The sequence below is a fragment of the Saccopteryx bilineata genome, chromosome 11 (genome assembly GCF_036850765.1).
Source record: "Saccopteryx bilineata isolate mSacBil1 chromosome 11, mSacBil1_pri_phased_curated, whole genome shotgun sequence".
NCBI lineage: Eukaryota > Metazoa > Chordata > Mammalia > Chiroptera > Emballonuridae > Saccopteryx > Saccopteryx bilineata.
The window spans coordinates 8,407,185-8,430,952 of NC_089500.1; the positions used below are offsets into that span (position 1 = coordinate 8,407,185).

A 23,768-nucleotide genomic window follows, 5' to 3' on the forward strand; every position below is an offset into this window, starting at 1 on the left:
AATTGTGATATAATACTATATATATATATTTTAAAAATAAACTATTATGAAAAGTGTAATATTTACTCTGAAAGGCTTAAACAAGATGGAAAAAACAAGAGGAAAAAATGACAAGATAAAAATCCCAATACCATAAATCAAGATTTCCTTAAATCCTCTCATTTGAGTATTAAATCATGATATTTAGTAGTGTCTCTTTCTCTTTTTCATACTCTCAACTTCATGAAAGCATTGCTCTTTCTCCCCATTAAATAACAGAATTTAAGCAGAAGTCAGACTAGCCTGGATGGCTGTTCTATGTCTACAATTGTGCTGGGGGGCATCTGTGATGGAAAGAGACTGAGTGTGTCACTAAGAGATGCAGTACTATGACAAAACCCAAATCAAGCCTGTGCAAGTCAAGGAGATGTGGTGGATGGAGCTGAGTTGAAGTCAGGGACCTGCTGTAACAGGGAAGAGGGGAGGACATCTATCTGGTATACCTGTGACTTACAAATATTCTAGTGCACAGAAGATTGTGTTCTTAAAAATGAGATCCCTGCATTCAAAAGAACCTAGTCTTCTAAGTAGTCTGAAACTCTTATATAGACAGAGAAACAATGACTATGAGTTTGGTTATGGAATAACAATTATTTTATACCAATTCTTTACTAGGCTAAATATTATTATCAGACAAAAGATAAGGAAAAAGTACACAAGTTCTATATATAAAGCTTATAGTTTAAGGGGGATAAAAAAATGACACTTTTGTAAGAATTGGTACCTAATTTACAGATTTTTTTTTATCACACTTTGTAGTTAATGTCCAGACTTAGCTCAGAATTTAGCTCAAAACACACTTAGCATTGTTAAGTATTGGTTAGATCTAAAAGGCTATGCTTATAAGCTGAACATATCTGGATATAAAACATTCATTGATTTTTTGTGCTTTATAGACTGTGTAGTCAAATCCAAACTGTCACATTGAAAGTCTTACTTATGATCCCCAATTAAGATGTATAATACAATGTAACTTCAAGTATATCCTATATATACTATTCACTTGAGATGTAATTTATCAGATGGACACACACACAATCACAAAAACACACATGTAGACTTCTGCTTGTAAGTTACAGGCAAAATGAGTGAAATGGAATACTGTAATATTCTGCAATGCTTTAAAAGACTAAATTTTGCTAGTCCAAAAGAGATTAGTTTGTTATAACAATGTGTCCAGTCTCTTTAGGGGACAATGGGAAGGACATTTAGAAATAGTCCTTATCCATCAATTAGGTATTATTTTATAAGTGAAATTAATAGACTTGATAAACTTATACTATCCAAATGGACCAACATGAAACCTTTTTCATGTTTAACCTTAATCCCTTAAACTTATTTAAACCTTAATCCCTAATTTCAATTCTCTATACAATTTGTATACAATTTGTTCCCTAATCTATGCTTGTGTCCTATCACTAAGACAGGCATCACGTCCTCTCTGAATTCAGTTTGCTCTGGAAGAGCCCAGGGTTATTGGCTGTCCAGGATCATCAGCCATGGCTTGTGGATAGTAACAGGTGCCTCCGAGTGTTCAGGTGACACATCTGGAAGTAGTAAAATGTTGAGTACTTCTGGTCCTGTCTCAGGCATGCTGTAATGGCTCAATATATAGACAACACTGGTCCTCATTTATGAACCCCAAGCATCCTAACGTAGAACCATAGGTTGTGAATTGAGCGTATTGTTGTGAAACTTGTAGAAATGGAAAGCAAGCGGCTGTTACCTCACAGGACTGTTGGAAGAATCTGGGTCATGCGCTGCGACAGTGCCAATGATATTCCCAACTTGGGTCGCTTCCGACACCTCCATGGGGTACAAGGGGGAGGAGAACACGGGGGGCTCGTCCACATCCTCCACGATGATCTTCACCGTCGTGGTGTCGCTGAATGGCCCCAGGCTCAGAAAGCGGGGGTCAGCGTCTTTGTTGGCGGCTTCTATCCGTAGAGTATAACTTGTTTTGGCTTCAAAATCCAGGTCCTGCAAGCAAGTTATTAGGGAAATTAAATTACCAATTAACAGCCCATAAAGCAGGGCCTTTTCACTTATGAATGTCAATAAGCATGGAAAGGACTCAGCCACAAAAATGAACCATCAGCATTCAAAAGTAATAAATAATAATGCCAATCAGAACGCTTGCTGCACCCCGGGCTCACAGATGACGCACTGTGCCTTTGAGCTAGCTTAATCCACTCTGCTGCAGTGCACTGTGTGGGCAAATACAGGACGTCAGAATACTATCTGAAAGACATCAGACAAGATTTAAAATTCTTGTCCAATAGGGACATCAAGGTAGTATTCTTCAACCCTGTAATTTAACTGCATTATCCATGGGAGGGTGGGGAGGGATCCTTAAAAGCAAAGACAAATGTAAATTTCAACTGAATTCCTCATTTAAGAAGACATTATCCTTAATTCAGGGACCCCATTACAATCTTGAGGGTCCAGGTGCCCCAAAGGCCATCACTGCACCGAGGGGGATGGGGTGGCTAAGCAGTCCGACGACACAGTAATTCTTCGCGAAGAAGCGCCAGCCCCCATCGGCTATTCCTTCACTGGGAGACTCTCTCTGTTTATATTAGATGGTTGTCAGTTTCATTTCAGAGTCTCTATTCTGTGACTTTTCAAGAAGATTAACATCCTAACATGTCCTCAAATTAGTGACTCAAATCAAAGCATGGGTAGCTTAAGAAAGTGGTAAGGGAAGTGAGTATACTAGCGAAGCAGCAACTGTGAAAAAGCCAAGGACTCTATCCACAGCATGGTGATGTTTCTATGACAATGACGTGCTTCTCTTCCTTCAGTGGATACAGAGTCACAGTTGTCCTGTGATTTTCCATCTCAGTCTCACCACTGAAAAGCTGTCCCAAGAGTCTCTACATTTAATGATGCAAAATAAAAATTTCACAAAGTAATTAAAGAAATGTTATCAATTATAAAGCATAATATACTTGTCAGTCTTTAACAACAACAAAAAAGAACTAAAAAAAATGGGCTAAAATATAATGTTGAGAACTTTAATCCAAATTCACCCATGCCTCTGAGCATTCGTGTGTGCACACACGTCCCACAGGATGTGATAGTGATTAAAATAAATAAAAAGATGGAAATACAACACTAGATATACTGATCTATATAAATGTATGCACACAGACTGCAACATATATGACATATATGTACCATATAACAGCCAACCTTTTTTGGGCCATGGACCAGTTTAATGTCAAAATATTTTCACGGACTGGCCTTTAGGGTGGGACGGATAAATGTATCACATGACCGAGACAAGCGTCAAGAGTGAGTCTTAGACGGATGTAACAGAGGGAATCTGGTCATTTTTTAAAAATAAAACATCATTCAGACTTAAATATAAATAAAACGGAAATAATGTTTAAGTTATTTATTCTTTCTCTGTAGACCGGTACCAAATAGCCCACGGACCAGTACTGGTCTGCAGCCCAGGGGTTGGGGACCACTGCTATATAAGGTATAACACATGCATACATATACCCAAGTATATAAAATATAAAGGTATACATTGTATTTGTACATATATATCACATAAAGAGATTATATGGCATGACCAGGCGCTTGTCGGCTTGAGCACGGGCTCATCTGTTTTGGGCACAGCTCACCAGCTTGAGCCCAAGGTCACTGACTTGAGCAAGGGGTCACTCGCTCTGCTGTAGCCCCCTGGTCAAGGCACATATAAGAAAGCAATCAATGAACAACTAAGGTGCCACAATGAAGAATTGATGCTTCTCATTTCTCTCCCTTTCTTTCTGTCCCTATTTGTCCCTCTCTCTGTTTCTCTCTCTGTCTCTGTCACAAAAAGAAAAAAAGGAGAGATTATAAGGCTCATCTCTAATATTGATGCAAAAATATATAAATCAATACTCAAAATAAGTTTACGGCATACATGTAATCCAGTATTTAATTTGGTACTGATTAGAATAAAATGAGGCATTCTTATTTGCCTAAGTACGTTTTCTCAGACACTCTAAGCACACAAATAGCTTGGGTCTTCGCCTACTCCATCTGTTCTTATATTACTTATAAATAATGACACATTATATAAAAGAAATCTTACTTTCATACATTGTGTCTGTGTATGATACAATGGGTTTTTTTTTAACTGCTGTTTTTCAGCCCCTTTTAAAATAATTGAAAACCGTCACAACTTTTAAGATAGTCATTCAGGTTTACCAGAAGGCACACTAAGTGCTTCTGCATTCAAGTATGAGTTTGACTGACTTATGACAGAATCATTTCAAGTTTACTGCACAAGTGAATGAAATTGTTTTAGCAACTGGTTCTTTTTCATTTATTTCTTTTTTTTTTTTTTTTTTGAGTTGTCTAAAAGGCAACAGCATGAGGTACAGGCATCTGAATGTGTTCATCATAAAGAAACACAGTATCCTGCACGATGATGGGCTGCCTACAAGTTATGATGAAAATAGAGCGATAAAAGAATTCCTAGGAAGGGCTATGCATCAAAATTATGGACAAAAGGAATTGCCGCACAAAATGATTTTTCAGAGCAAATCAGAATCAGGCAGACATCTAGTTGCCCAAGAGGGGTGTAGTGTGATGGATAGGCTTGTTAAACTAATTGAAGAAAAAAAAAACTTATAAAATAAAATTTTAACTCCTGTTTCTCTCTTATTGATTTTTCTGTAAGCAATACATTTTGTAACTCTTAGATGTAATAAGCAGAGTTATACTAGGAGAAAAAAATTAGAATGACAAATGAGGAAAGACGGAGGAAGGAAAGGTAAGGAAACCCAGGTAATGTCTCAAACAGATCCCACTCGGTATCTGAAACCTACATATCATTGGCGACAATATATATTTGGAGATTTCACCCAAACACTTTGCACTGTTGCCCAGAACAGCAAGCAACACACAGGATTAACAAGAACTTGGAGTCAGATGTGAGTCACGTAGACCCAAACTAGGGATGCCCCCAGAGCCATCCTGAGGCCTCTAGAACTGCTTTTGCACCTGTCAAGTGACGTCTGTGTCAGAGATGCCGGAAGACAGAAGGCAGCTGGTTTGGTACCATCTTTCCCGGTCTACAAAATTTGATTGTTTAAATTAATTGCCATCCAAGGATGATGAACTTTAGGAATTTAAAAAAGAAAAAAAGCTAAACACTGTAACTAATGCAGGGGTTGGCAACATTTTAGTATAAAGACCAGAGCACATAATTAGGCTTTGCAGGCCACTCAAATGAATCAGGCCACATGTAAATGCGTTCACGTGGCCTCGTGCCAATTACACTTTATTTATAGGCACTGAAATTTGAATTCTACGGAAATTTCATTTGTCACTCAACATTCTTTTTTCTACTTTTGTCAGTCATTTATAAATCTGAAACCATCCTTAGCTCGTCAGCTGTTACAAAAACAGTCGGGGAGTTGTCTGCCAAACTCTGACCTAAGGAGCACAAAGTAGTAAACTTACCTGTCTCTGCGGGATGCTCCCCTCTTCTTCCCACGCCCTTTACTACAATAAAAACAAACTAGTCACTCTAACCAGAGCAATTTGTAGCTGCCAGTTCTTATCACCTGTTGCTTTTTCTTTTCTTTTAGCGAGAGAGAGGGATAGACAGACAAGAAGGGACAGACAGCATACAGGAAGAGAGAGAGAGAGATGAGAAGCATCAAATCTTTGTTACAGCTCTTTACCTGTTCATTGATTGCTTTCTCATATGTGCCTTGACCGGGTGGTTACAGTAGACTGAGTGACTATGGGGTCATGTCTATGACTCCCCACTCAAGCCAGTGACCCTGGGGTTCGAAACCCCACCTCCTCAGCATCCCAGGTCAATGTTCTATTCTCTGCACCTCACTGCCTGGTCCAGGGCCCCTTCTTTCTCATATAATGTTTTCTACGATTTCTTATGAGTATCTTTATGAGTGTGCTGATAATGCCTTTACCAAATAATAAAACTTCTTTGTAATGAGAGCTAACTACAGACAAGGAGTTTTTACACACATCCTTAAAGCACATCTAGAAACATGTAAGGTTTATATTGTTAATTCATAAGAAAGTCCCAGTGATCGTCCAAAACTGCCTGTGTCCTTGGGGGCAGAAAACATGAGCTGAGGGCCGTGTCCACCCACCATGCATTCCCTTTCTGCTGAAACATGTCCAGTCTCTAAGAGTGACGAGGGCCTCCTACTGCATGGCATGATCCCTGCTTGGTACCTGCCCACCCACCTCACCAACCTCACAGTGTGTCAGCAAACTGCTTAGAAACCTAAAGCTCCCGAAGCAGCAACTTACACCGAGCTCTCAACAAACTATTGCTGTGCTTCTATCACTCTACTGTTGGGCTGCTGTTTCCTGCTAGATTATGAGCAAATCAAGAGGAACGACTATGTCTTCTGCTCCCGTTTTACCCATGACAACAGGCCTATGTCTTTGGCAAAGTCAGTTTATAATATTTAACTTATGAAAATAGTCTACATATATATATATATAACTGTCGCAGATAATGGGGTCTCAATAGTTCCCACTGCCATTTTATCTTTTTCAATAGCATCACCAGGCCTGACCTGTGGTAGCGCAGTGGATAAAGCATCGACCTGGAAATGCTGAGGTGGCTGGTTTGAAACCCTGGGCTTGCCTGGTCAAGGCACATATGGGAGTTGATGCTTCCAGCTCCTCCCCCCTGTCTCTGTCTCTCTCTGTCTCTCTCTGTCCCTCTCTGTCTCCTCTCTAAAATGAATAAAATAAAAAAATTTAAATAAATAAATAAATAAAATATTCAATAGCATCACCAAAGTTAAAACGTAATTTGAATTCATTGAATGAAACTTTTGCACTGCATTTTCCCCCTACATATAACTTGGCTTTGGTCTACTGTCAAACACGCTGTCATTAAAGCTCAAGGACTTGCTTTTAGATCTTGCATTTAGGGTGTGTGTGTGTGTGTGTGTGATGCATGTGCGTGTGTTTACACTAATGCACATGAGATTGTCTAATTCTTTAGGGTCTTATGATTAAGGTTGACTTTGTACAAAAGAACTAAGACTGTTTGTCAGCTGTAAATACATTTCTTTGGAGATTGCATTTGACTTTTGGATCAAAGCACATTCTGCTGCTTTCCATATTCTTCCAACTGGTCAAATCAACGACCGAACAGAACCGTCAGAGAGGTCAGGTCTCAACAGGCGCATTCCTGTGAACTCCAGGTCCTCGACGCTGCTAGTCATTCCCTTGCTGGCCATGTCCTGTCTGCAGTGGCCAGCAGAACCTCTGGGATCTATCAGTTCTCCCCACCATTGATAATACATGTCATTCCTCTTATTTCTCTGAATGTGAATATTTATTTGCTTCATTGATGAGTTACTTTTAAACTGTTAAAATACCTTAATCATGGGAGAATAAAAAGCATTTGCCTTCTCTGAATCTTTCTTTGCCTTGCTAACTTCAACTTTTCAACAAGTGACGTCTAATGCGCTCCTTCCCATTTTCAGATGTGCTTTGTGGATGTCCCCAACTGTCTCTTTCCTTTCACTTGCCGTGTATATACTTATGACTTCTAAACCTAAGTGTATCCTCCAGATCTCTGCTTTGAGCTCCTCACTCGTTCGTGACGCCTAGCCTCATTTCCCTGCATCTCCAGCTGTCTCAGATGTAGCATGCTCCAAGCCACACTCATCATCCCCATACTCTCACTAGGAAGTAATGACACAATTATTCATGTAGTTACTCATACTAAAACATTCACTGTGTCTTTAAATTCTCTCTCCAATTTTCCTTACATTGTCACTAAATCCTCTTTTATATGTTTCTTAAATATATCTTTCTAGGAATATCCTGCTTATTGAAAATACTTAAGGTAACAACACACCGTGGAAAAAAGCAGAAGCAATTAAAATTATACACTACCTATGACTTGTACTAAGGAAAGAAAGGAAAATTCATGATGGATTCACTAGAAAATGTCTTTGACCTAACCCATACTCTGAGAACATTGCTTTGATCAACTGTCAAAATCAAACATTCAACAATTAAGAAGTGTTCCTAAGCAATCAGAGTTAGTCTCTGATGTGTAGAGGTTAGTGTTGACATCTCCATTACTATCAACTTTCATCAGAGTGATTTCTTACTTTCTTTTTAAGACCCTAAATTTATATCTACCCTTTATTATTCAAGCACAAGTTTTAATATTAATACTTAATTCGTAGATGAGAGCATATGTACATGCACATATGTGTATATGATTAAAAGGATGTTAGGATCGACTTATGTGTTACACAGCAAAAACAGGTTGAATAAATTGAAATGTATATATAATCTGAAATTCAGAAGTTCACTAAATCAGAGTTATTCAAATAATCTTATCACATTCAGCCTTCAAACTATATCCAAAACTTATGGCTTTTCAGTCAAATAAGAGAAAAAAACCATTGCTTCATTTTGAGAAATGTGCATCCACAGCAGCTAGACTGACTGAATAAAATCTCTGAATGAAAACGTAATGGGAAGAAAAATCAATTGGAAATGTTGTTCATTTGATTTCCCTCTACTCCACATGAGCAGCACTTTATGAAATACTGGAATACACAGTTGGCTCTGGAGATGAATGCCCGACTACTGCAGGACGTAGAGAAAGGACACAGGTCACTAACAGGACAGTAAACCCCAGAGCCTAGACCTCTGTGCGGCTGAGTTGAAGGCTACGGGACACTGTCTAACTCTTCCTCCTCGACACTGAATGGACGCTGGCCACATAATATAAACCTCCGCGGGTGGTTTTGACTCTGACTTCATCGAACCTTTGTTAGGGTATGGAAACGAGATTGTGAAGCTAGAACAGCATGATTTGCCTGAAGAAGCTTTAAAAAATGTGAGCCACCAAACACGATATCCACGGGCCCATTCTGATGTGTACTTATGCTTAATAGGAATAACATTTTGAAAATGCTCTCTCTCTTTTGTTTCTGTACTATAAATCTATCATAGTGTAGTTTTTCAGAAGCAAAATTCCATGTACCACATTTTATCCCAACTGAGGTCTAATATTAAACAATGAATTGTAGTAGAGGAAGACATCTTGAAGGAAAAATAAAAAACTCAAGTTCCTAAAGGGAAACATTATGAGATGGAAATATAAAAATGAAGAATTCTAGGTGGAAACAAAGACACTTTCATGCACATAGGATAACATTTATGTTTACACTTGGTCACGTAGCTGTCTATAAAGGATATTATTAAATAATTTGTCAATGGCCATATAAATAGCTTGTACATTGGTTTAACTTTCTAAAACTGTAATTTTGTCATTTTAAAGGATATAATCATGTTACATGAAAAAGTTAGTAAAGTATAAAAAAAAAACCTCTAGGAAAAGATCACCCATTTTTAGTCTGTGGATTCTGCATATTTAGTCTTATGAATAAACATAATCTGTATATAAGATATCAGAAAAATAACATAACTGAAGGGAACAGTTCACAATCCCATACTTATTTTTCTTTTTCTAACTTATCTTTTTTAAAAGAATGCTTTTATATTCCTCTCTCCCTGTTCTTAATTTTACCCAATGCCAAGAATGGCATATATAAAGGTTTCAAAACATGATAACAGTTTTTGCAATCTGGAATAAAACTCATTATAACCATTATGGTATACTGTTTGTGAAAAAGCAACAGACTCAAGTTTTATTGGGCTATAGAATAGAGAAAAAATAAGTTCTGTGGGTTATCAAGCAAACTTCACAGGTACAAAATAAACTAATTCCAATTTATTTACATGGTCAGTGGAAGTCTGTTATCCAAATGTGAAGTACATTTTAAAGACACACAGAATCATCAGAACAAGAATATTTAGGTCTTCCACAAAATCTTGTCTTCCGAGCAGAGTGTGGTAGTAAATGTCTTCGTACAGAAAGAAGACACCGAGAGACCCACCCACAAATGGTTCATTTTTTGTGGACTGCCCATTTCATTTTACTGTTTATCTCAGCAAAAACTTAAAAAATATTCTGGGAACAAGGGAATAGGCCTCCCTTATAGTCTTTGGAAAAGTCTTGGTTTTATCAATGGGTCACACGCCCTGGTGACTTGGATTCAGAAACCCACTGGGGACTTGTGGATGATACCACTACTCCTTGGCACAGAAAGGGCATGGATTATATGGAATTGTGTTTTTTTTCAGACTCCACTGAAAAAAAGGGGGAGTCTGTGACCCTGTTTTACCTGGAATAAAATTTCTAAATATGAACTGTACCCCAATTTTACTGAAAGCTTGAGAAATAGAACTAAAAGTCAAAATCCAGTCTTTGAGGGCCACAAGCAGTTGTAATTCTGGAAGAATCAGAAAATCTTAGTGACAGATAGACTTCATTCTGAGAAAACTGCTCAGAGACTTCAGTTTTAAAAAAATAAAAGCAAAGGGCCCTGGCTGGTTGGCTCAGAGACAGAGTATTGGCCCAGCATGTGGAAGTCCCGGGTTTGATTCCCGGCCAGGGCACACAGGAGAAGAGCCCATCTGCTTCTCCACCCCTCCCCCTCTCCTTCCTCTCTGTCTCTCTCTTCCCCTCCCACAGCCAAGGCTCCAATGGAGCAAAGTTGGCCTGGGTGCTGAGGATGGCTCCATGTCCTCCGCCTCAGGTGCTAGAATGGCTCTGGTTGCAATGGAGCAATGCCCCAGATGAACAAAGCCCCCTGATGGGCATGCCGGTGGATCCTGGTCAGGTGCATGTAGGAGTCTGTCTCTCTGCCTCCCCACTTCTCACTTTAGAAAAATACAAAATAAATAAATAAAGGCAAAGAGACTTTAGAATTAGAGATTGAAGTTACTGTTGGCTTCATGATAAAAAAGCACTTGGATTTGAACATAAAAAGGCTGCTTTGGTAAGGTCAGCAGTTTACATGGCTTTTCTTTTTTATAATTTTATTTAGAAAATTAAGTTAACATGGCATCTCAATGGATGATTTTAGAAATGTGGACCAGAAGGGTGGATAGTTCTTCAATTCCTAGTGGGTTGATGCCCTAGGGTAGGTAGGACAAAGACCAAAAACTCATATAACTGTTCTCATGAGCTATCATGAAGCTATCCATTTTTAACTCACTTTTCTACCTCTCACTATTGAAACCTCTCATTAATTCTAATAATTCCTCAATGAACCTTTTAGAAGTTCTAAGTTATATAATCTCATTAGTGATTATTTTACTGCTTGCTTTCAATGTGCTCTTATGACTCCCTTTTATTTCCATGGTATTAGGTAGAGTCTTTTCAAACTAGTTAAAATTATAAAAATAAAATGGTGTTGCATTTTTAATAGCCATTTTTTTAAAAGCATGAACTAAAGAACCAAGAGGCTGGAAGCAAGCAGATCATGAGCTCGGGAGCAATTAAAATAATAGTTCTGTCCTGGCCGGTTGGCTCAGTGGTAGAGCGTTGGCCTGGCGTGCAGAAGTCCCGGGTTCGATTCCTGGCCAGGGCACACAGGAGAAGCGTCCATCTGCTTCTCCACCCCTCCCCCTCTCCTTCTTCTCTGTCTCTCTCTTCCCCTCCCGCAGCAAGGCTCCATTGGAGCAAAAGATGGCCCAGACGCTGGGGATGGCTCCTTGGCCTCTGCCCCAGGTGCTAGAGTGGCTCTGGTCCAAACAGAGCGACACCCCGGAGGGGCAGAGCACCCCCCCTTGGTGGGCAGAGTGTCGCCCCCTGGTGGGCGTGCCGGGTGGATCCCGGTCGGGCGCATGCGGGAGTCTGTCTGACTATCTCTCTCTGTTTCCAGCTTCAGAAAAATACAAATAAAATGAAATAAAATAATAGTTCTGCAGTGAAGCAATGATAACCCACCTTAGCCAAGCGCTACTACGGATAAATAAAAGGGGGGCAACACAAGAAACTATTCTAAGGTATATTTTATTTTAGATGTACCTAAAATACCTTTAAATATTTATTTATTTATATATATAATTATTTCTAATCCACCAATTTGCAAATCATTGTACCTGTATGTTCTTATTTACTAACTGTGTCCTCGTGAAGGAGGCATAAAGGCATGAAGGAGCCACTCCATCTTACACCGCCTTATCCAATGCCAACACCCCTCCCACACTGCAGTCCTTGTTCTAACTCCCTAAACTTAGCATGTTATTACACACGGTGAATCTGCACAGCGATACCTCTGCAAGAACATCCCCCTTTCCTTGTCGACACGGGGACTCGTGCTGTCAACTCTTTCCTCTGGCCACATTCAGATCTTTCATAGACAAAGTTGGGACTGGTCTTCGGACAGACAGATGGGTTCTGAGCTCTCCTGGACTCCTCTACAGAGCTTTATGGTCATGTATCTAGATCCTTGTGGCCACAGCTAAGTGTACGGGAATAAAAACTCATGGTGTCTGAGGCACCATGACAAGGTCTTTGCATCTGTATTAGGACCAGGTTCCCGTCACACTAAACCCCCTCTTCCTCAGAGGGAAAATGGTTTGTATGGACAGTTTTACTGCCCGTGTTGGCCTATTTGGTTTAAAGAAGGGAGAACAGGAACAACCTTCCCCACTGGGAAGGTGAGTGGAGTGGGCATGGGGCAGACAGAGGACACTCTCATAGGAGGCAGGACCGTGTGGGCAGCTGGAAGGAAAGCCACCCTGCTTCTCGGAATGAATTGTGTCTCAGTGACTCCTCTGCATCTCTGAATGGGATTGAGAAGGAGTGAGATATGCACCTGACAAAGACCAGTGCAAACAGTTCTAAGTCCCCAGCAGCACTCGAGTGTCCACGAGAGAAGTTAAAATACAAGCCTCATTTGAGGTTTTAAACGAGAACAAGTACTAGGTTAACGCAAGACCTTAGGATAGTGCAAGGCCTAAAACATGAATTACATTTTGAACAAATTAATAAAAATAACTAAGGAGAAAATTATGAATTAATAGCTTCCCTCCTAAAATTTCATGAATCTTTAATGCCACAAATGACTTTTTCAAGTAAAAACATTCAGTAATCACTAAGCTTGAATGGCAGAGAAAAGTAAATGTATCGTTTTCACTGTTTTTAATAAACTCTTACAGGAACCTTTATGTTAGTTAATTCTAATATCACTAAGAATTCTGAGTTGTGTTAATTAGGCACTGGAATATATTAGCAGATGACTCAAAATTATTAATTTTTAAAAGTGAGTTTAGGGTGGAGTTTTGGAAATAAAAATTAGGCTGATAATACCAGATAACCATTGCAATAGGTATTACTGACTCAGAACAGCATGAAAAGGGGAGAGAAGAAGAAAGACAGAAGCAATATTTGTGAACCACCAAGATTTTAATCATGAAGAAAACTGTCCAATATTATCTGTATATTATAAATACCATTGGTTGGTTTAAATTTACCTTTTTCAAATAGCAAAGCTGTCATTCAACTCTCTTAATAACACACATGCACTGTATTTTAATGAGCTAATTATCATTAAAATTTGCAGAACTATACTACGTAGGGTCATGTTCTGTTACCATAGACTGTTTCACTTTCTGAAGCTATTCAAAGGATATAAGTAGATATATCCTTCACAAAAGGACTGATAAAATAAAACTTAAACATCAGTCTTCCACATTAGCAACATTGAAACAAATGTAAGTGACCATGTTAAGAGTAATAAACCATTACTTATTTCTTAGTCTAAATGATTGTTCCTAGAAACAGAATATTTATTGGACTCAAAATGTCACATAATATCCAGTTGTAATTCAACACCTGTACTTTCCTGGGAATTCTTTAGAATCCCTGCATTTAATTAAATGTGATTTTTTTTACCCTTGTTAGCTAGATGATCGAGACAGTACTATACTTTCTAGCAGTTCGGAATGAACAAAATTTGCTTTATTCACTGTTGAATCTTTTACTGGTTATTTATGTCACAGCAGTAAAACTGTGAAATTTTCCATCATTGCTTCTCAAGGTTCTCCTATGCACTGAGTGCGCTTAATTATTTCAAACACTGATGCTATGTAGGAAAACAGGCAAAGGAAGAGCAACAACAACAATTAGACAGCTTTTGTATATTAGAAGCCATGGGACAAAACAAAATTTATTTTTGGTTGCCCAGAATTTAAACTGAAAATAATACAACTCTGATCTTATACTGGGCATAAGAAATTATGAAAACACTTTGGTAAGTTCTACTATAATGACTGATTGATAAATATAAGTATTTTTTAGGTATAAAACATAACTCAGGTGGATATGAATGCATTGAAATTAATAGTATAAAAAAACTAAAAATCCATTAATCTAAATATTTAAAGATTTAGAAGGTTTTTTAATCTTTTTCATTAGACAGGGCTTGATGTATTTTTAATACCTGAATGAACTTAAACAATATACTAAACTTGAACTAATTAGCAATTCTGTGATACATTTTTGTATTCAGATAAAAGTTTCTGTCCACAATAATACTCAGAGTAAATTATAAAAGCTATTAATGAAATATATTTTTGTTTGCCTTTTAATATTATTTTAATGAATGTAATAACATTGTAATTATAAAAATAATTCATGTATATCATATATTAAAAAATAGTAAAGATGAGATCCAGGAACAATTACTGTTAGCATTTACATAATTCATGCAATAAAAATTGCTATATAAATTAAATTTATTCTACATATTATTCTAGGTAAATTTGCAAATTTTCATAACATTTAAAACATAGGGTTTGTAAACTTTGGGATACTGATTTTTTTATACAAAATTTTATAATAATCATTTCCCATATTACATGAAAAGCTAGTCATTTTGGTAATATATGAATTCAATAATATGGAAATATACACTATTTAACCATTTCTTCTTTTGTTAGGTATTTTATAGTGTTTACAAAGTATTGTTTCATTAATAACATTTTTGTGAGATTGTTGAGAAAATCAAGGTAAAGCCTTTCTATTACTCAAAATAAAGCCTAATAGGCTTTATTAATCACTACTTAAAACAATCATAATTATTTATCTTTATATTAGTATAAGTTATAATTAATATTTACTTTGTAGTTTTCATAAGTTTATACATTTTTGAGATTAAATGCATTTTTATCAAGTTTTTAAGTTTTTAATAAAATCTGAAAAAGCTAGACCTAATATTAAGAAAAAAAAGATAAATCTTTTTTCTAATAATAAATCAAATATATCATATATATATATTTATTTTTCAACTGTTTTTGCTATATTATAATATATAAAATATATTTATGTGTAGAATAACAATAATGTCACACATATTTAAACATTCTTGAATATGAGATTTACTTTGGATGACTCTTTGAAATTTTTGATCCACATTGTATCTTATTGTATTCCTTTTATTTTAGACAACAACAAAAAATATTTTACCAACAGTTGGCCAATTCTGGTTATTATAACTTTTTACACAGATTGTCACCAGCTGAGCTAAAACAGCAGCTGTCCACTGGAAATAATTGTAGAACTGTTTTGCCCATTGGCCTCAAATCAAGCATATGTTTTTCTACAACAACTAAAATATAACTTTTCTTTTTTGATGTGTTAATTATTGAGGAAAGTTAATTACAGAGTTATACACCTGGACTTACAAACTGGCATAAAACTCTAGCCTCTTGGGCATGGAGGTTTTCATATATATTCAATTTTGGTGTTTCGAATATTTTAGATAAGAGTATATTCTTTTATAATTCCTTTAGACACTTCTAAAATTTAACGTTTGTCAAAGATCATGTCTACCAAGAGCACAAGGAGTAAACAGGTCATTTGCCCCATATCCAATCAGTGTTGGGAGTTAATTTAAAAACACTAGGCAAATTGTCTTTAGTTTGGATGATCATGATTTTCTTTGCACTTACAAAAAGGCATTACCAGAGGCTGCACAACTAACCTTGCTCTGTTTCTGTTTGTATGAATTCTTCAAGCGTTTCAATTAGTATAAATTTTAAAAAAAATTGGTAATGTACCAGGTTTTCAGTGTGTTGATTTCCATTTCCAAATTTATTTACATTATTTTGTATGTGGAGTGTTTTATCTTGTTTTCTTGAAAAGCCTTTTGGTTAATGTTAGGGTTTCGTTACTCGAATAATCAATGAAGAAGCATAGTCACCTCTCCAAGTAGGTCACTTTAAAGATTTGCCGTGTGCCTACTGTCACAGAGCTATCAGTGATGCCCTGGTCTACTCACAGAATAGAATTCATGGAGTATAATTACACATTCCCCAAGTTTATGACACTTAAGAATAAATGCACAACTCTTCTTCCTAAAAGTAAAATAATGACAGGTCCATATGCTTATTCAGTTTGTCTAATACATTTTTCATCAAAGTAGACATGCCTTTCCAGTAATCTCTCTGAATTTATCATGTAGAAAATAAAAATAGCTAAAACATTACCTTCTGTATAGTTATGATTCCTTCCTGTGTGTCTTTGTCAACGGAAATCTTGAAAATCCCCAGTCCGTCACCATCCACAATTTTGTATTCCATTTCAGCATTAGCTCCTATGTCGGCATCAGCAGCTTTAATCCTGGCCACAACAGAGGCCACTGGCAATGACTCAGGGACATTATATTGGTAAGATCCTGTAAAATTCCAAAAAACAAACAAACAAAAAACTGAGCAACACCTTACACCAAGTTAACGAGAAAAAGAAATGTAACTATTCGGCTATTTTGCATCATCTTTGCCTATTTTTTCTTCTTTTTTATAAGGAAGACGTGAAGGCAATGTGAGACAAGTTTCATACAGTCTCAAGATATTTCAGGCAGAGGAGGGGATAATAGTCTGTCTCAGCAACAACATGGATTGGAAAAAGAATCTCCATTTGTGTATTTCTAGTGGTGGGAAATATGCTACTTTAGATACAAAAATAAAAATAATTATACATATAATTAATATATAATTATTAGATGTATATAATTATTAGATGTAGATAATTAAGGTATAATTAATATAATACATAGATTAAAAAATGAAAATAGTGTACCTCAGGCTCAAATTGGCAAATATAAGTCTCACTGTTTCTGATTTGTTAATGTTAGAATTTACAAAATAAGTTTCTTTTACGAACAAAGTTTCAGGAAACTGGACAAAGAACTTTCTGAGAATCCATGTTAGTCTTGTTGTAGGTCATCTATTTGCCAAGGATGATAATGAATTGTGTGGGTTGTGCGTAAGACTGATGAAAGTACAGTGTTACCAGAAGAGGCAATATTGTTTGAACAGGAGGAAAGAAGAAAAAATTTTTTTTCCTTAAAAAAAAAAAACGAAAAACATCTTCTCTTATAAAAATTCTTCTTTAATATCTCTCAATTCAAAAAATAAATAAATAAAAAAGAAACATTTGAGAAACCAGTGAAGTACACAGACCAACCCTTCCGAGTAGGAAACTCCTGGGAATGCACGCCCCTTCCCCATTTCTATCCAATTATTTACCTCTCCTGCTTCCTCCCCCACCCCCATCCATTTCCTTCTTGTTGTCAATGTGGTGTGCACTCACTTTCTCACAGAGAAAAATAGTCCTTTCTGAGAGGAGTATAGGCAAGAGAACGTACCGTAAGGCACGATCACATTTTAGGCTGAGACTTGTAGCAGTTTTCTAAATTTTGTGAATAATTACTGAGTTTTAGAGAAATGATTCCAACACATGCTTATCATGTTGGAGTGACCCTTTTCACATATATCCAGAGGTGTCATTGGTAAAATCCAAAGTTTTAAAGGGTAGAATAGTAACCAAATGATAAGAAAAAAATCCCAGCAAAAAATGAGAAAACTAATAACACACAAGTTGGCTTTTTCACTCTAGTAAGTTGGAATGTCTAACAAACTAGAAAACTTGGACTGTATCTTATCAAATCATGACAACTGAAACCATAAAAATTCTAAATATCGCTTCTATCATTATAGGCTTAAAGAAAAGAGAAATGGTTACATTTATTATGAGCCCAATATAATTACATTATTGTTTGATTTTTTTCTTTAATTTTACAATCCTCACCTCCTCCTTTATAAGCCATCAGGAGCACAATTAAAAATAGGTTGATTTTTATCATGAAAACCTTAGGGTACTGTTTGTTTGTTTGGCCAGGAGGTATTGAAATGTCTGCTGTATAATATAAATATTAACACATGACTTTGGGTGATGGGCACACCACACAATCATTAATTCTAATGCTGAAACCAATGTACTTTTATTCATCAATGTCACCCATTAAATTTAACTTCCTAAATAAAAACTATGTAAAATAAAAATGAAATATCTGAAGTAGTAGTATTTGAAATGAAACATAGTGACATTCATATCTGCAGAGAAAGCTTCCTCACTCGCCGTTACTCCCTTCTGAGGTCTGTCTGCAAGGGAGCTTAGTTCCCCACTGCCGACAAACAGGCATTCTGCAGACACTGCAGGCTGCACTGCACAATTTCCTTACATTCTTGAGCACGCTGAAGAAGTACCACGTGCACTTACAAAAAAGGAAAAAAAGGCAAAGGCAACTAAAAGACAGAGATAAAGTGCTTTTTTTACAATCAGGAAATCTCTAGCTACAGAATTATTTTTTATTTTTATTTTTTTACCTTTTCCTTGGTTAAAGTAAAAAACCACTTTAAGCAAAGAAATGAAATTGAGGGTGTGTGGTTTTCTGGTTCTTTGGATTGATTTCTTTCTGAAACACTGAGTGTTTGCACAGGAAAGATGTCGTAGAACTATAATGTTCAAGGTGTGTAAACTGGTTAATAAAGTGTGGAGTAAGAGGTGAAACATTCAGTCCTCTTCTATTTGGATTTTTAAAAATAAAACACTCTTCTATATTACTTATTTCCACAACCACATAAGTTATAGAATGTTGGGAAATGTCTTAAAGTGAAAAGGTTAATACATAAAACACATAATAATTGTCTAGTATCAAATAATGTGAATGAAGAACCATATATTTAAGACAGAAATAATTCAAATATAAGATTGCTTCTATTTACTTTTACTATCCTTCTCAGTATGTATTTCTGAATTAAAATCATGCTCTTGATGAAACAAAATAAATTATGGAGGAATGTAGTAAGATAATTGAGAGGAATTTGAAAAGCAGTTCCTTCTAAAGTCATGTTTACAGACCGGCAAGAAAGCTAGTTGACCCGCGACATTTAACGAAATAGCTCACTTACTTCGAGGGAAGCGAGGTGGGTTATCATTGACATCAGTGAGGGTCACGGTGACTGACGTGGTTCCTGAGAGTCCTCCGTTTTGACCAACCATATCCTTTGCCTGAATAACAAGCAAATACTGGTCTTTAGCCTCTCTATCCATGTTTGGAAGGGCGGTCTTGATGACTCCTGTAAAATTTCAAATCCCAGTAAAATGCATCACGATTCACTGAATTCACACTAGTGAAGAACACTGACTTAGGTAGCAAGCTCCCTCTTGAGATGGTGCCTTTTGCCGTTTAGTTTGTTTTTAATCATTTTAAAGCATCTCAGAGACCAAAGGGGTATGCTAATGACATGTAATATAAAACACAAGGAATGCTGTAATGTGGATGAACAGAGAGGATTATCTTTAAGTGTTATGAAAATATAATTCAGAAAAGATCAAACAATAAACAGAACTCTTTATCTAAAATAATGGGCAGTCACCTGTACAAGTGTATGGCAATACACCTCACCTTTATTCTCTCCAACAACTTAAGTCCCGGTTACATGAAATCACCATAACCCCTTCAGTTACAGTCACTACCAAAATAATAGAAATGCTCTACAAAGAAAAAAAATAGGAGTTGTATACATTAAGCAAATACCATTTCAAGCGGTGGCTTTGATGCCCGATGCCTGGTGATCTTATGCAGCATTGAAAGGTCTGGGGAAAGTACTACAGATGAGAATGACCATGCTAATGGAATTCAACAGCACTAAAAATATTGGTGTGTTTTGTTGTTTTCTGTTTCTAGTCAATTGAATTTAATATTAATAGCCCTTAATAATTCAGGTGTATGACAAATTGATTTCAGAATTTCACATTCTTGATGGAGAAATCTGACTCAATAATACTGTTGCAGTGAATTAGTTGTATTAACAACTATATAACTATACTGCTCACAAAAATTAGGGAGTATTTCAAAATGAATATGAAATGTTAAAATATCCCCTAATTTTGGTAAGCAGTGTATTTTGTAAGTATATTAGGCTTTAATATTTAATATGGGATGTGATTTAGTTCAACTATGTTACATGTAAATACCTAAAATGACATACATACCTAATATACTTATTATGTGTACATCTAGATAATATTACTGGTAATCCATTTATTTAATATGAGTCTATAGAGACCTTGAAACTAGCAGTATGAGGTCATCTTTGCTAATTAAACATAGGAATCCAGAATCCTACTTAATACTTTCTTGTACATTCATTTTTTCCAGCAAAAAAAATGCCTGACCCATTCACCTAGGACACGTGTTTATTGACTTAACTTGAAAAATGTTTGCTCTATTTTATTAAATAGATTCTAACTTTTAGGAGGAAGTTAGAATTTAAATCCTCACCAACTCAGACTGAGGTAGTGGAAGTCTGGTATCACACTCTTTTCAAGGGAGAGACTGGGTTTTTGAAAGAGAATTGATTTGAGGGAAGAAAATAATTATACAAAAATTTGGATAAACATCGTTTTTTCCTCATGCTCAGCATAAAAATCATTTCATAGATTCCAAATATGTATTTTTAATTTAATTTTAAGTCATTTAAGGTTGATTGTTCAATGGACACATGTAATAATGGTCTATGTATCTTATTTCAGCTCTAAGTGTAAGCTAGAAGCCTAGATTATGCCCTACTAGGCCTCCCCATACTTCACAATATTACACAGTTTGCTGACTGTTCTAGGGTAGGGAACAGATGAGAAAAGCTTTCTAATGTCTAAGAATAATTTAAGCAATGAATCACTGGCTGCTAAAATTCCAATCTAGATAACACTCATACTATCTTAAGTAACCCCATTTTTGTTTAGATGTGAGCACTATTACACACACACACACACACACACACACACACACATCAACAATAATATCAATATTTAAAGCATTGATTTTACTTTGAGTGGAAAGTTTTCTTGTTGTTGTTGTTTTAACAATCACTTATTCTAATATACTAACTGCCAGGCACCCCTGCTATAATCACTGATATTTCTTTGAAATATCACAATGAAAATCAAAAGAAATAGTCATGAATCTATTTGGTTCAGTTAGTAACTGTCTAATACACAATTATTCTTAGAGTCACAATGATTCTATGAATATGTCGTATTTGTTCCTTCACATTTCTGTTAACTGTGGTATATAACTCAGTGAGTGTGCACCTAAGAACACTCACTGGGACCAAGTTTCAACTATCTTTGGCTAAGAGTTCTGGAATTTACCTCCCTCTCTCTCCTTTCTTTGCCTTTTTCTTTTTTTTATATTTATCATCCATTTTTATTTGTAGTGTTCTTTTCAAGTAAATTGAGCAATGAATATAAAAATTCTGATGGTCTACTATGTTTCACCTAGATGACAAAAAAAATGAGTTTTTAAAAAATTTCCTACTAATTTATTTTTCATTTTAATTCATTCCTCATTTTCCAATGTCAATATATGTGAGTTTCTGTTCTTGTGCATTTATTGTGATGGAGAGAGACCCACGGATCTCAATTAATCCACAGAGAAAACCCTGGAGCCTCTTCCCCTCATGGATTGGCTTCATGGCATTATTTTTGTTTTTTTTCATGGCATTATTTTTGAAAGGAAATTTCAAGTTATTAAGAAAAAAGTCCAGTAGTCAAAGTCACTCACTTATTTTTCACACCTCTAATCGTCTCTTCACAAGTGATCCTATAAATAGCACTTTTCCAAAGCAAAAATCATGACAAAGTATGCAAAGTAATGCAGGTGGCAAGGGTAATTTCTAAATACCTCAAATATTAAACGTATTTTTGACAAGAATGAAATAATTGGGAGAGAATTGAATTTAAATAGGGATATTAAAAAATGATAGATTTATAGTTCTATGACTTTTGCTAGCTTTTTGCTTTTAAGTATAAACTGTCTGCATTTGGAAAAGAAGTCTCATATACAGGATTTGATTTGCATTTGCTATGTATTATATAGACAGACGCACACAGCAAGTCGTTAACACTATGACAAGATGTGCTAGAAGCCAGTCATGCGGTCAGATCCCTACAGTTCTGTGAGACTTTACGGAAGGTAACATTTAACTCTAATAATCATTAATTTTAAGCCATTCTAATGAGAAGACTATATATACCCTGTAGCTCTTTAGAATAGATACTGAATCAGATTTTAGGCTTTCTGAATAATTTTTCACCTGACCTAATAACCCAGAGCATTTCATTTATTTGTAATGCATGAACACAAAAGGTATTGTGAATATGAAACATAAATTTATCATTGTAATTGTTCAACAATGGCCTGGTTTGTAGTTGCAAATACATTTTTAGATGATTATCTTATGTCCTACTAGTCACTGGGTTGTTTCTCGCATACTCGGTTACCATGGAATCTTCTTAAGAACTCACGTGTGTACTACCCCCGTGCAGGGGAGCACACAATTATTGGTGCCTTCAATCCGCTCACTCAAGCTCTGGACTAGTCTCGAGAGTCCAGGCAACCGCATGACCCGGGTAACACGAGGCTGAGGGTATCCATGTGCAGGTGCAGGACGCATTAGATGTGGAAGGTGAATCTCTTCCTAATGATTAGTAATGTTTTTTCTAAATGTTCTGTCTAAGCCTTATATGACTGGGTCTGTCCACCTTTAAGGGAAGCATAGACTAGAACCAAAAACAGATGGAGAAGAGCCAGCCACAGTGCAGATCAAAGCATCTAGAATGTCCAAGTGTTCCAGAGTCAGCATCAAAGACTCTGAGGAAAAGACTCCCGTAGGCAGTGAGGGCCTGTGTTCAGCAAGCCGTGACATGAGTGAGGGACCGCCACACCATGCGCCATGCCACAGGAGGGAACTGGTGGGAGGGCAGATCTGGCTTTTGTTACAACTCTCTTACTTACATGAAATTCTAAGGCAACAGATACACGTGTAATATACTACAATGTCTATTCAAAAGAAACAGTCATGATGTAGGTGCCGTGGAGTCACCCCTCTATGTTTGCCAAAGGACACTCCATGACAAGTGATATTTACCCAGGGCTGGCTTCATGGCCTTTGCCCTGGGCTGTCATACTGGCTCCATGCTTGGCTTTTTGCTCTGTTGCTAACATCCTGAAATCCTACTAGTTTCTGAACAGGAAGCCCACATTTTCATTCTGATCTGCGAATGAGGTAGCCAATCCTGCCATATGTGAAACAGACCAAAAAAAAAAAAAAAAAAAAAAAAAAGGGATCTCTGCTTGCAGGTTTGCAGAACAGAAGAACACATTGCGAAGACCCTTGGTCTTTCAGTCAATTGGGGACATTATGAAGATAGATGACCGGAATCTCCGCAGTCCTTTTAGCGCCACGTTATCTTGTTTCGGGTGCATTTTATCTGCCTGTTGCAGTGAATGTCAGCATTGGGTTTCGCAGCCCTCACATTCCCGTTTTATGGATGGAGAAATTAAGGCGGGAAACGCAGCACCCTCTGGTCACTGGGCCTGTGAGTACTGTTAGGACTGACCATGAACTTGGAGTTTTTAGCAACATCAGCTGAATGATATGTGATTCATAAGTAGTAACAGTGGTTGCTAATATTATCCTTACTAGCCATGATAAAT

General features: G+C 36.6%; 1 protein-coding gene across 1 annotated transcript in view; it reads right to left on the reverse strand.

The window, feature by feature from the left end:
• Window positions 1-23,768, reverse strand: part of CDH7 (cadherin 7) — a 125,014-nt gene that overhangs the window by 40,787 nt on the left and 60,459 nt on the right. The window contains exons 5-7 of the mRNA XM_066247031.1: window positions 19,177-19,344; window positions 16,411-16,598; window positions 1,766-2,019 (exon numbers count right to left, since the gene is read on the reverse strand). Of these exons, the coding sequence (XP_066103128.1) occupies window positions 1,766-2,019; window positions 16,411-16,598; window positions 19,177-19,344 (610 nt within the window). The remainder of the gene's footprint in view (window positions 1-1,765; window positions 2,020-16,410; window positions 16,599-19,176; window positions 19,345-23,768) is intronic.